This window comes from Mercenaria mercenaria, chromosome 9, assembly GCF_021730395.1.
Source record: "Mercenaria mercenaria strain notata chromosome 9, MADL_Memer_1, whole genome shotgun sequence".
Lineage (NCBI taxonomy): Eukaryota > Metazoa > Mollusca > Bivalvia > Venerida > Veneridae > Mercenaria > Mercenaria mercenaria.
Window position 1 is genome coordinate 46,313,142 of NC_069369.1, and position 14,189 is coordinate 46,327,330.

The 14,189-nt window shown below is 35.2% G+C and overlaps 2 protein-coding genes across 2 annotated transcripts in view; one reads left to right on the plus strand and one right to left on the minus strand.

Annotated features, from left to right (window-relative positions):
- LOC123547029 (GPI transamidase component PIG-S-like) overlaps window positions 1–2,386 on the plus strand; it is a 17,933-nt gene extending 15,547 nt beyond the window's left edge. Inside the window, exon 16 of the mRNA XM_045333773.2 lies at window positions 76–2,386. Within this exon, the coding sequence (XP_045189708.2) occupies window positions 76–184 (109 nt within the window). The 3' untranslated portion in view covers window positions 185–2,386. The remainder of the gene's footprint in view (window positions 1–75) is intronic.
- Window positions 2,380–13,112, minus strand: LOC123547030 (uncharacterized). Its single transcript, XM_053551327.1, has 7 exons — window positions 13,090–13,112; window positions 11,940–12,064; window positions 10,157–10,495; window positions 7,513–7,602; window positions 6,686–6,724; window positions 6,110–6,181; window positions 2,380–2,764 (listed from the first exon to the last, which is right to left on the minus strand). Exons 2-7 carry the CDS (start codon window positions 12,009–12,011, stop codon window positions 2,606–2,608), a joined length of 771 nt encoding a protein of 256 aa, XP_053407302.1. The 5' UTR covers window positions 12,012–12,064; window positions 13,090–13,112; the 3' UTR covers window positions 2,380–2,605.
- Window positions 13,113–14,189: the final 1,077 nt, after the last annotated feature.

Sequence of the window (14,189 nt, forward strand, 5' to 3'; positions counted from 1 at the left end):
AAACAAGCATATAAGAAATCTAAAAGAAACAAAAAAGTAACTTTACAATCACCTATGTATATATATATATTTCAGGTTTGCAATATACATTCCATTGTTCCTGCCAATCAGTTTTCCTGTATTAGCCTCCCTATGGCAATCTTACAAATGGTATAAAGGCCTCTCCAAGCCCAAGCAGGATTAGAATAGTGCTTTTATAGAAGTGTCTGTGGAGTGTAAAGCAGTGGTTGCAGAATATAGTACCTGTGAAAGCCTTCCTTTGGCCATCTTATAAATGATTTAAAAGACTCACCAATCTTACACAAGCTAGCTCAGAACACTGATTAATTACAAGGGTGATATACAACATCAGGATAAATACCTGGTAAAAAGCACATTAATGGATGCATTTAAGTGTCATAACACGTGCTCAAAGCATTTTTTAAAACTCAAAATCATTATTAAGGCTTTGCGTTTATGTAAGATTTACGTAAGATCTGTTACATGAACATTTAGTTTCTTGGTACAAGTGTCAGAGTAGTAGATAATATACAACACAAAAGAATTTTCCTTATGTTTTATTGGTAGTTACAGCTTCTGAACATATGACAATAATAATACGAATTTTGCAGCATTTGTAGTGCTAACATGACTGTTAAAGTACAATGAAACGTTTTTTAGTTGACAACATAACCATCTATGTCACTGTTAAATGAGACTACCATTATGCTTGGCTGCTTGCACTGTGTGGAAGTTCTAAAAAGAAATATTACTGAAATTGATTCCAAGTACTAGCTGAACGTTGTGCCAACTGCCCCTTGTTTTTCATAATGTTGAAAAGCAGTACAATCATCTGAGCCATGCCATAGGAAAACCAACATAGTGGCTTTGCGACCAGCATGGATCCAGACCAGCCTGCGCATCCGCGCAGTCTGGTCAGGATCCATGCTGTTCGCTAACGGTTTCTCTAATTGCTATAGGCTTTGAAAGCGAACAGCATGGATCCTGACCAGACTGCGCGGATGCGCAGGCTGGTCTGGATCCATGCTGGTCGCAAAGCCACTATGTTGGTTTTCTCATGGAACAGCTTAATTCTGTTTATTTTTTCAAATGTCATTTCATTTGTACTTAAATCAATTTTTGAATGTCATATCCTTGATTGATGTGCTATCATTGTATAGCTGCTTTTCATAATCTGTAGTATATATGTTGTTTTGTTACTTTATCATTTTGTATTGTTTTATATCTTAGCCCTATTAAAATACCTAGAAGACAAAGGACCAGAATTGCAGCTTTTGCTCTTCAGGCAATTAAAAATAATTGCAACGAGTATATACAGTGGAATCTCGATATCTCGAACTTGCTTTTCTCAAAATTCTAGTTATCTCGAAGACATTTTCAAGTTCTTCACAAAAACACAAGCACAAGAAATCATTTTAAGTATAATTTTGGTTATCAGGAATTAGAATGCTCCATCCCTTGGAATTCGAGATACCGAGTTTCAACTGTACTTTTAATCACATTTACAAAACAACAAAACAATAAACATATACTGCCCAACATAAGACAAAAACTAACATTGCAAGCACAAATTTGTACTATCACTGAAATAAACTGGCAGTTATTTGACAAGTGACAGTTTCTTTACAGTATGCCATTAAATTGTGAAATGTGTTTAACATAGTTACACAGACTTTATATGCAGCCAAATTAAATACATTCAATAGGAATTTGCTATGTTTAAAGTTCAAATTTAATCATAAAATATGTGTAGTTTAGCAAAATATGTGCATAGTATAAGTATTTTAAATGGAAGCAGTTCTGTAATTTAACCAGTGGTATTACATAATTAAGCAAATAAGAAATTTTTATGCTCACAGTCATGAAGACCCAGGAGGACACAAGACCCAGTGTTTGAACTGTAAGTCCATCTAGTCATCACATTTTCTTGTGTACTCTACTCTACAGTTTTCACATTTGGACTTTGAAATATCACAACTACATCTGTAGTTTGAGCACTCCAACAGTTTCCATCCAATTCAAATGAAAGCTAGTATACAAAATCAACAAGAAGTGGACATGTACATTTTGTTATGATTTTCGTGTCTTGTTACCTTTTTTAGAGAAAGTGCATTTTTGGGCTGAGGCATTTGTCATTACAATGTTTACATCATTCTTATTCCAAAGTATGACTGTATTATCAGTACAGATAACATTTCTGATGTAACACGTGCTTTATAATATTCAAAAATGAAATACTTAAGAATTAATAAATTTGAAGGCTGATTGAAGATTTTTCATACTCTGCTTGTAAAGCAGAATTATTCAGAGACTATTTGTATTTTATACACATCTTTTACCTGTTTTGTTATTTATTTTGTCCAAAAATAAATTAAAAAAAAACAAATGTCTTGTGTTATTTTTGTTTGCAGAAGCTACTTGTAATCAAACTTCGTTTTGTATATTTTGTTCTGCTGGAATGTTCTATAATGTAAGGGAGACAACTGCATTCAAGTTTGACATTGAGTCCGGAGCAAAATACCTTTTGTCTTTTGAAGAATCAAGTAAGTATTAATAAACATTTACGGAACGAAACATTGTTAATATTTCTGCTGAAAGATGTGCATCACTGGCCACAAATCCATTCCTCTGCCAGCAGGCAAACACATTTGGATCTTGTTGAAACTCTGTGAGACTGTCTAATGATTGACGCATCAGTAATGGGGACTTTTAACATGTGGATGCGATTCCTTAGGAATACGTTAAATATCCTGTAGGTGTAGTCCTGAAAAGATGAGAAATGCATTATAAGTATGAGCTTTTGAAAATGGCGTTTCCGTAACAATTTTTTATGTAAGTATTGAAAGAATTTCAGTAAATGCAAGGTGGTGTTTTATTTTTCCTTCATTGAATTTTCATTTTCCTACTTCGTAAAATTGCTCTTCGTGTATAGATAAATTTACACTAGGTCTTTTCCTTAGTAACGGAAGTAAAATTTTGCGCACTATTCTATGCAAAACACATATTTACAATGACCGCAGCACACATCAGGACCCATTTTAAATGTCTGTAAGTTGCATTTTCTTGAAGAGTATTGTCAGTGCTGAATAAAAATCAAAAGAAAAGTGGGGGCCATGTTTGATGCAAGAAACAAATTTTCAGTCAAACACAAACTGCAAGATCAGCTAAACAAGAGGGTCATGATGACCCTGGATCGCTCACCTGAGTAATATGAGCTACATGTTTCAAATGTCAAACTGATGCTAAAATATTAAGAAAGTAGACCAGTAGGTCACATTCATGGTCACTGAAAGTCAGTTTTAAAACCGGCGTGCTAAACTGTATATGTCGTCCAAATTTCAAGGCTTAAAAACAAAAAGTAGGTCAAGGTCTCAGTCAAATGACCCCTAATTACTTGGGGTCATCAGATAATTATAATTAAACAGTCTAGGAAATATGATCAGATAATTTTTGAAGTATTTCTTCCTATATAACTCATATAAAAACTAAGTGACCCCTGGGCGGGGCCCCTTTTCACCCCAGGGGCATAATTTGAACAATCTTGGAGAACCACTAGGCAATGCTACATACCAAATATCAAAGGCTTAGGCCTTGAACTTTCAGACAAGAAGATTTTTAAAGTTTTTTCCTATATAAGTCTATGTAAAACTTGGAACCCCCAGGGCAGGACCTCTTTTCACCCCAGGACCATAATTTGAACAATTTTGGTAGAGGACCAACTAAGGCAATGCAACACACCAACTATCAAAAGCCTAGGACTTGCAGTTTCAGGCAAGAAGATTTTAAAGTTTTTTTTTTTCATATAATATAAAGTCTATGTAAAACTTGAGGCCCCGCCCCGGTAATAATTTGAACCATCTTGGTAGAGGACCACAAGGCAATGCTGCAAACCAAATATCAAAGGCCTAGGTCTTGTGGTTTCAGACAAGAAAATTTTTAAGTTTTTTCCTATATAAGTCTATGTAAAACTTGGGACACCCGGGGCGGGGCTTCTTCACCACAGGGGTATAATTTGAACAATTTTGGTAGAGGACCACAAGGCAATGCTACATACCAAATATCAAATGCCTAGATCTTGTGGTTTCAGACAAGAAGATTTTTAAAGTTTTTTTTTCCTATATAAGTCTATGTAAAACTTGGGACCCCCGGGGCGGGGCCTCTTTTCACCCCAGGGGCATAATTTGGACAATATAGAGGACCGTTATAGATGTCACATGCCAAATATCGAGGCTCTACGCCTTGTGGTTTTGGACAAGAAGATTTTTTAAGTTTTTCCTTTCGGTTGCCATGGCAACCAGAGTTCTGTGTGGAATGCAATTCTTTGAACAATTTTGAAAGGGGGTCTCCCAAGGATCATTCCTGTGAAGTTTGGTGTAAATCTGCCTAGTGGTTTTGAAGAAGATTTTTTTTTAGAAATTGTTGACGGACGGACGGACATCGAGCGGTCACAAAACCCCTTTGGCTCAGGTGAGCTAAAAATGATACCCCCCAAATTGTAGTGGTGGTGTATGATCTAAGTTTCCATGACAAATTCTGTCGTGTTATTATTTCATTATGAAAATGCTACCTACATGTCAAGCATAGATCTGTAATGTGATTTCAGAAAAAAATGCAGTTTGAAAGAAAATAAGGAAAATAGCTCAACAGAGCAAAAAAAAAACAACTTAGGACAATTTGAATCCGCCATTATGCGACTACCATTTTTTTCGCGCTATTTTCCTATTTAGTGTCTGTATGCCTCTACGCAGGCAAAAAGGCATCACCGTAGTAAGAATTATACCATATTTCAATCAATTTTTCATCAATATGAGTCTGTATTATTATAAATATCCACAAATGCCTGACTTTGACTAATGCCCATTATAACTCAATTGATAATAAGAAATCCATGATGAACAAGCGGTAAACTATTCTTCAGCTATAGAGCTTTCATTTGGTCATACTTGGGTTAAAGAAAAATGGGAAACTGATATAATTCATCAGTTTAGAATTAATGTTTTTATGGACATTCCATAACATGATCAATTCAGTCCGTATACAAATAGAAAATAATCATCTTAACATTATCACTAGTATATTTTAGTGGTTGATTAATCAGATTTTATAGTTTTTATTTAACATATCAAAGGGGTTAGAGTGGGGATTGTGACCGCAGCGGTCGAATTTGACGGGGTCGGGGTGGATAGGGGGTTTCCAGATAATATCTGGAACATTGAAGGATGAAGGATATATTTATATAGAAATATTTAAAACTGCTACAGGGAAATTTGGTACTTACTATCTTGTACAGGGACAAATATCCAGTTGCATTTTGGTATTCTAACAAATATACTTAAACTTAAAATGTGTTTTACTCAATAATTTCTGTTAGAAATGAGGAATTTTTGTGAAAAAATATGTAAGCTGTTTCAGCTAAATAACTTGAGTGAGGAATCCTACATTGGGACCAAGCTGACATCCATTTTTAAAATATACTGTAGGCGCTTTTTGTAGGCAATGAGTGCTTTCGAAATGTGAAACCATTATCCCATTTGGTCGGGGATACCAATTTACTAAATGTGCTAGTTTAAAACTTGGTTTTTAGTGACTAGACTTTTAGACAGTCGACCATTGTTGTCATGCCACAGTTCTAAGACTTGAAGTAGAAATTTGGTGTTCTCTACAAAATATACCATTAACAATTGATTTTTGTTTTACGGGACATTAACACTATATATATATATTTCCGAAGTACCTGTTAGAATGCCTTTCCATTAGAAATGCGTGTACATGTTATCTTGATAATAGCCTACAAAGATGAAAATTCACTTGACGGGAGGTAAACCAAATACATTACATGAGCCTGAACGACAGCATAATTAATTTAGTATCTAGTTATTACATTTCGTTCTTCGATATTTAGTGTATCTATTTTTATTGTCTGTTCAGTATTTTCGTTTGGTGCAGAGCTGAAGGAAGCGCATGCCTTTTTTTATGGTTGTGTATGCCTTTCATTGCACAAAAGTTAAATCGTTCCCGCACTTCACCACAAACGCCCCATGACACCTTACGATGACATTATGACATGGATAGAAATAAATTACCAGACACCGTTTATGTTATACTTTACCTCGGGAGATTCACCCCTGTTAATATATTTTCGTAAATGTTCCTTTCTGTCAAGTTTTCTTATGAACAAATCCTGTTTAAAACAAGATAAATGGATCATTCAACAAATTGCCAGTGCATGACAAAGATTCTTTTAAAAGAACTTTCATTTTCCACTCACAATAATTCATTTCTATAGTTCATCAGAATACAGTAAGACCTGTGTCGACAATGTGACAAAATACCCAACAATATGAACATCTGCACGTTAAGTGATGACTGAAACAAAGACATAATCATCTAAATTCTGTTCAGTTTCACGTTCAATAAAAAGACTGAAACTATAGCCATATTAAAGTAATATATATATGCAGGACGAGTTTTTACAGTCGTTGTGTATTAATTACAGAATAAATACTACAAACATACTGGCAGAAACTGAGGAATGCGAAGGGATTTTTGAATACTAGTACCTCTGAAATTCTTTTACAACAATGTTATTTATTGAAGAATATGAATTAAAAAGCCAACGCATTTGTTTCCATTGAAGGAAATGAGTCGTTTTGCTTATTATCGTAATATCATAGTGATACTATACCTTGCAAGGATTTAAATTGAACCACATAACAACCAATGACTTTGTAATGTTAAGAAAAGTAACGGCGTCATTCAGTTATGTACATTATATTTTTTAAATGTATCACTTCGATCTTGTCACAGACAACATTTTCTTTTCTTCAAATATCACACATTGTGCTGATCAGGTTAAGGTTTTATTTAACAAATAATCAATACAAGGGCTTCGAGTGGTTTATCGTGTAATTTACCACGGTTCAGAGTTCAGATTCGTAGGAATTGAACCACGGAGGCGTTAGCCCGAGTTGTTAAGTACTGAAGCATCTGAAAGATGAACAGTGGTAAATTAAACGATAAATCACAAGAAGGCCTTGATTGTATTCATTCTGACATGCTCATTGACATATTTTAATTAATATTATGCTAGACTTCATTTACCCGAGGAGTAATGTATCGGACGTCATGTGGCAATTTGACGTCATAATTGACGTCATAATGTTCTCTTACCAGTCCGCGCGTCAACCATTGTTTATCGCAGAATATTTACATTCTCCCTATTCTTTTTCACTGAAAATTATGACGTTCATTTCATATGAACAGCAAAAGGAAAGGCGAGAAAGTTACGTCATCGCTGCTTAGTGATAACCGACCGCTGTTTTGACGACGTCCGCGTCTAGTCAGGGAAAACGTTCCATAGATGACGTCGCAGTTGTTCTGTCTGGTGAACAGAATTGCCGGGAAGCTGATTTTAATGTTAAATGCCACAAAATATGTGCAATTTATAATATTATCTTGTTTACAAATGGAAAGGAAATATAATGTAAATATATTCAAGATATTAAAGGATACATCACTGTGAAAGAAAACAAACAATCCTTGTCTAGTTTTGGGATCCATTTTAACAGCATCCCATAATTTGTTGTTAAGTCGACGTCTTTCCTGAAGTAGATAAAATACTCTATAACTTATTTAAGATATACTGTATACTTACTGACCGGCAAGCCATTCAGTAAGCGTTTATTAAATATATTTTCATGATTATATTCTTCAAGTATTGACTTTAGCCCAGCACAATTAAGTGCTGAACTATAGACTGGACAGTAGCACAAACTATGGACCGTCGATTTATATTCAGAGTCATTTAGTGATAACTATGATTACATGACCCCTTATACAAATCGCTAGTCCACAATTTGTACAACATTTATATGACCGGTCTACTTTCAACTTATCCTTATTGGCTAATAAGTCACAAATTTGAAAATAAAATTGTGAAAATTAATTCCTGATGTCATGCAATAGCATATTTATTGAATGGCTTGGTCAGTAGTTTAAACAATTGATCCTCGGTAGTAGTTATGACTATTGACTGACAAGCTATTCAAGTGATGCTGAAATGTGACAATACAGCTTTTCAGCAGTTTATTTTATTTCAAAATCTCGTTACTTCATTAGTTTGCAGCGGATTTTGCCAGAATAATTGGTGCATTGCTTTTATTTAAAAGATCAAAAAGCCCACATTTAAAGAAAACGCATGAGATTGGACGGAAGTACGTACATACAGACGTAGTTATTATCCCCCGACGAAAGTCGGAGGGATATAGTTTTGGCGTTGTCCGTCCGTCCGTCCTTCCGTCCGTCTTTCCGTCCGTCCGTCCGTCCTTCCGTCTTTCCGTCCGTCCGGAGCCATATCTAGGAAATGGTTGGGAATATTTATTTAAAACTTCATATACGTGTTCACCACAATGAGTTCTTGCGGCCCGTCAAGTTTCAGTCAGATTGCCCAAGTAACACCAGAGTTATGGCCCTTAGAAGTTTCTAGTGTTAACTATATAGGGTACTATAAATATGGCAATTTCTGCATCATAACTTTTGATATATTTGACCTAGAACTATGAAACTTAAACAGAATTTAGATCACCATAATGTGGTTGTGTACACACAATTTCATTTGGATTTATTTGTAAATTAAGAGTTATTGCCCTTTAATTGTATAAAAATCCACATATTTGTACACAACAAACTTACCATTTGGTAGAATTTCATTAAATTTCTTTCATTCTTTTCCATGAACATTTATTGTAAACATGTGAAGTTGTGTACCCACACCTGGTCACCCCCTTAGCTTGATCCCCCCCCCCCCCGCCCCCCCCCCCCCCCCAAAAAAAAAATAAAAAAAATTCATTCCTTGTTTTAGATTTTTTCCAAACAAACTTCATATACATGTTCACCACTATGAGGTTATGGGGCCCATCAAGTTTCAGACAGATTGCCCAAGTAACACCAGAGTTGTGGCCCTTAGAAGTTTCTAGTGTTAACTATATAGGGTACTATAGATCTATAGATATGCCAATTTCTGCATCATAACTTTTGATATATTTGACCTAGAACTATGAAACTTTAACAGAATTTAGAGCACTATAATGTGGTTGTGCACAGACAATTTTGTATGGATTTTTTTTTTGTAACTTCAGAGTTATTGCCCTTTAATTGTCTAAAAATCCACATATTTGTACATAACAAACTTACCATTTGGCAGAATTTCATTAAATTTCTTTCATTCTTTTCTTACATTTATTATAAACATGTGAAGTTGCGCACCCACACCTGGTCACCCACTTGCCTTGGTCACACACCCTCCCCCTCCCAACCCCGCAAAAAATTTTTTTTTTTTTCATTTGTTATTTTAGATTTTTTTCAGACCTTCCAAGTTGTACCATTCCCTCACCTCACTTCTCCACCCAGTCATGCCCACCACTGATCATGCATCCTCTGCCTCCCCCCCCCACTCCCCCCTCCAACTTCACCCTTTTACCTTTTTTTTTTTTTTCATTTTTAATTTTCAATCAATATTTATAATCAACATGTGAAATTTTGTTTCCTCTCCCGTTCCCCTGCACCCCCACCCCCTAAAAAAATAAATATAGTCATATATCTATATATAGATATATATATTTCCATTCCTTTTTTTTTTTTTTTTTTTTAAATGTTCAAACCTTCAACATGTTAAGTTGTGACTGCACAAACCTTGCCCTCAGCCATGTTCAAGATATCTTACCTGTGTTCTCTTAAGGACATCTGATCTTTTAAGTTCAAATGTACATGTAAAACAGCAACACCTGGTGCCAAACCACTCAAAGACAATATTTCATTCCAGTTAAACTTCAAGCTCATATTTCAATTAACTGCATTTAATTTTAAAAGCTAAGCTTATTACAGTAAGCATATCCCAATCAAAATAAATTCTTTAGTCAGGATCAAAGTATCATACATTTATTATGTACTCTTTAATTAAACGTTTGTTTTCTGTTAAATTGATTTTGACTAATGAAATTATTTGCTTCTTATTAACATCCTTAACTTTTTGCCGGATATATCTTTTTGCCATTCCTCACCACAAACCCTTTCGGCGGGGGATACCAATTCATCGAATTTGCTTGTTATCATATAGCATCAGATAAAAAAAAACATTGGCCATTGAATGAATCATTACCTGAATTCTAAATTTGTTCTCATAGTTATTTGGATAACCTTGTTGTTGAAGTTTACTTTTCCATACAACTGTTACATATACGCAGAAACTAACGATCCACAACACGAATAACAATGGCAAACCTACGGCCAGCACAGCACCGGCTGGTGTGATCGAACTCTGAGGCGTGTCAGTAGACGTTGTCACCAAAACAACCAAAAAGCATGCCATGACAAGAAGCAGAAGGAGAAAAACAACGATAGTAATGATCAAGCAAGGACTGTTGTATATATGCCAGTACTTGACTAGTCCTGATTTATTGACAATCTGTTCCGCATGGGTCAACAGTTCATCCGAAATCTAAAAATGATAAAAAAGAAATTGATAGGTCTACTTATTTTTGGATTATAGCACACATATTTTGTATTTGTAAAACAGGCATTGTTTTAAATCTACCCGGAAGCAGCGGTGAACACAAGGCTAAACATAAAAAACAAGGTCCATTACTGAAAGTTATGTTTGAAGATTTTAATATGGCCAAAATCGCTTATTTTTGTGCATGTCTTAGCTTATCCATCGATTGAGTTATCACAGCACTGTCAGTGTTTAATTCGTCAGCATTTTCAACATATTTCAGAATATAATTAAAAGTGTAGGTTTGGCGGCAAAATACCACTATAATTTTCCACCCTGAACCTGTAATTCAGGCAGTTACTTGAATCATAAATGTCATTCATTCAATATTTATATGTGCTGATCCGTTACAATTTGCGCCACACTTTGTAGCAATACCTACAAACTTTTAAGCACTTCATGTGTATATTTCACTATGTCAAAGACCATAACTCAAGTCTGGTTAATTGGAATCCAAAACAGAACAACAGGCGCGCAACTTCACATGCTACATAACAACCCCCTTATGATTTATGACTTAAAGTCAAATACTTTTTGAGATGCATATAAAAAAACTAAAAAAAACAACCTTATGTGCACAACTTCATATGCTGAATAATGTTCCTGTAATGTTTCATAATACTGGGTCAAATACTTTTTGAGATATATGCGACACAAACGTAGGCCCTTTTATGCATATTTTTGACTAAGTCAAGGTCAATAACTCGGGTCTGGCTGTGTGAGATCATAATTAAAACCTCTGGCGCACAACTTCCCGTGCTGAATAACAATCCTGTGCAGGTTTGATGACTCAATGTCAAATACTTTTTGAGGTACGACGAAGCATTCGGGGAGGACGGACGCACAAGGCAACTCTTACCCTAGCCCCACCCCCCCCCGAACAACACACACACAACAATGGGGGCAAAATTCTCCTAGCAATGATCCCTACACGCGTAACAGCAACAACAGAAACACATCGACAAACGCAATGAAAACAAAAACAACAAGAAATTGTGTCCATAGGACCCATATACTGTGCCAAAAGCTATCAAAGAGACATAACTGCAGTAAAATATTCACAGAAAGAAATCCATCCTTTATGATCATCTGTACATCAAGCTTTTTCATCAGTGAAATTTTGAAGCAAAACAGGCTAATAGTGCGGGAAGTGTTGTACACACAAGATTTTTCTCTATATTCCATATAGAAAAAACAATCAAAGGGCCATGACTGCAGAAAAAATAGTCACAGAAAAAAATCCTTCCTTTGTGGTCATCTGCACATCAGGCTTGTTCATCTGTGAAAGTTCAAGGCAGGCTTATAGTGTGGGAGGAGTTGGAGACACAAGATTTCTGGACGTACGTACGTCCGGACAGTAACAACGCTATATGCATAGAAATTTCCTTACCTCAAAATTACGATTATTCAGTTTAAGTCTGTCCCGTAGATCAATTTTCAACATGTAACGTGACATTGACATTCTGTGGTTTTTGTATGGCTTTAAAGGGTACTCCACTGTTTCTCCATTCCTTGCTGAAGTCAATAAACAATTATTGCTGAAGTCCATGTAATGCTCTATAGGGGGCTTCATTACCTTACACAGATGATGGTGTGTAAATTTCATATAGTTGCATTATAAATTTTATTCTTAGGTGTTAGTGGGGAGACAATTTTCTAGATTATCTCTCGGTGGTTCTTTTTTCGAAAGGAGGATATATGTGACTTTAACCTATATCGCTCCCTTATCCCGGTATAATGCAAAAGAAATTAACTTCCCCAAAAGGGCAACACAAGTTTGTAAGTTTGAACTGTCCGTAAATGACAATATCTAACCTCGAAGAGCTTCTTATGAATGCATGTCCTGAAAAAAATATTCCCAAATTTCCCTAGTTTAATCGATTATTAAGTTAGAAGAAATTTTTTGATCTGTTCTGTCTAAGTCTTCCTTCCTTAAAAGCACAATTAATTGAAAAATAACGAACGTTTTCAAATTTCAAAGTTGTTCAAACTTTTTTCGAGTATTCTTCCCTGTTATTGCAAAAAGAGAATGCTTTGCATTGCTAAATTCAATCATTATAGACTACAACTAGATATATATTTTTTTTTCTATAATATTTTGGAATTCTATATTTTTTGGGCATTCAATTTCGGCCAAATTCGCATGCATTCCTTTCTTTTCAATGATTATACCAATTTAAGAAAACTTGTTTGTTTGTACGTTTATCTGTAGTCGTCACCGGTTACCCTTATCGGCGAATCATCCAAAAGACTGTTAATAACTTGTGCAATATACAGATGACGTTCTAATTCAGACACTCGCCTGGTTCTTAAGCGTACCATATGTAAAGCACCCATACACAGGACTCTTAACCCAATGTTAGTATTTTTAGTTGGAGAAACGAGGACTTGAACTCGCGACTCCTGGTTTCATAGTCAGACAGTGTTATCAATGGACTACTGCGTCTGCTATTTAAAATTCTTTACATTTCGCAGCGGTTATTCAGTCCGTTTAACTTCGCTTATCATTTTGATAATCACATGTGTAAAGCTTTTCTTACCAGCTTGCTCCTTCTTTATTTCTGAAAAAAAAATATTTCTTTTCAAATTCTAAACACGTAATAAATATCAGTTGTCTTTGTGAAGAATGATATTACTTTAACCTAGCATTAGCAGTCTGGCGGCGGAATGCCATATATAAGCATAAGCGTGCAAAGGTCCCTATGTAGGTATGGTATGGTAGACAATGAATCCGGCTGATGCTCAGTTTCAGTTTCTGTTTATTTCAATACAAGGCCCCCAAGGGCATATGCATGATACAAAACAATTTCTACAAAACAGTCTCAAGACATTTCAAACATATTTCAAATAATAATTCTATCTGAGCGTGACTAGACATGTGTAAAAAGTTATATTATGTAGGTGGAAGGTAGTAATATTACATTACCTTTTCCATCACATTTTTAACAAATACTGCAAGTTTTAACAAAACAGTTCTATCAGAGCTTGAAACAGTTTTTGAAAAGATACCATATTGCGTGTTCTTAGATCTCTTGGGATGTATTTTTTTCTTTCAGGAATAAGGTGTATGTAATAGAATGTATGTAGTAACTGAGTTGTGTGCCCTTCACCTATATAATGTAATGCATGCTTTATCTGGGCCTCACTTGAGTTTAGCCACATGTGGTTCTGGGACGATCTGTGTATGAAAAGAATTGGAACCACTGCCTTACCCTTGCATGATCGTAAGAGGCGACTCATAGGGTCTTAACACTTGGTTTTGTTGTAACTCTGTGATTTCAGCAGGTATGCAAATTTTGATTCCATACCTCATGTTTTTATTTCGATGTAAATGAGATGTGAAACCAAAATTTGTAGTCCTGTTTTTGCGCCATATAACCTCTGTGTTGGTGCGCAGTAAAACCCAAATAAATAGATAAATAAATCACTTGAGTTTAGCAAAGAACTACTACAAATTAAATATAGTTAGAGCACAATCGTTGTCGTTCTATTCATTACTCCAATATAGTAACTCACAGCCAAAGGATAAGAAATGTTTAACTTTAAGTGCATATTACATGAATTTTTCTGTATGAATTAATTTAAAACCGGATTGAATTAATTTGTGCAAGATGGCTCTCAGTGGTATTCCAACGCCAAA

What these genes read in the sequence shown, in the direction of transcription:
- LOC123547030 (XM_053551327.1), bottom strand. Translation starts at nt 12,011, where the DNA reads ATGTCAATGTCACGTTACATGTTGAAAATTGATCTACGGGACAGACTT. An exon ending in TGAATAATCGTAATTTTGAG is followed by an intron (nt 10,496 to 11,939) that starts GTAAGGAAATTT and finishes TATCATTTTTAG; the next exon opens with ATTTCGGATGAACTGTTGAC. An exon ending in TCAATTTAAATCCTTGCAAG is followed by an intron (nt 6,182 to 6,685) that starts GTATAGTATCAC and finishes TGTTTTAAACAG; the next exon opens with GATTTGTTCATAAGAAAACT.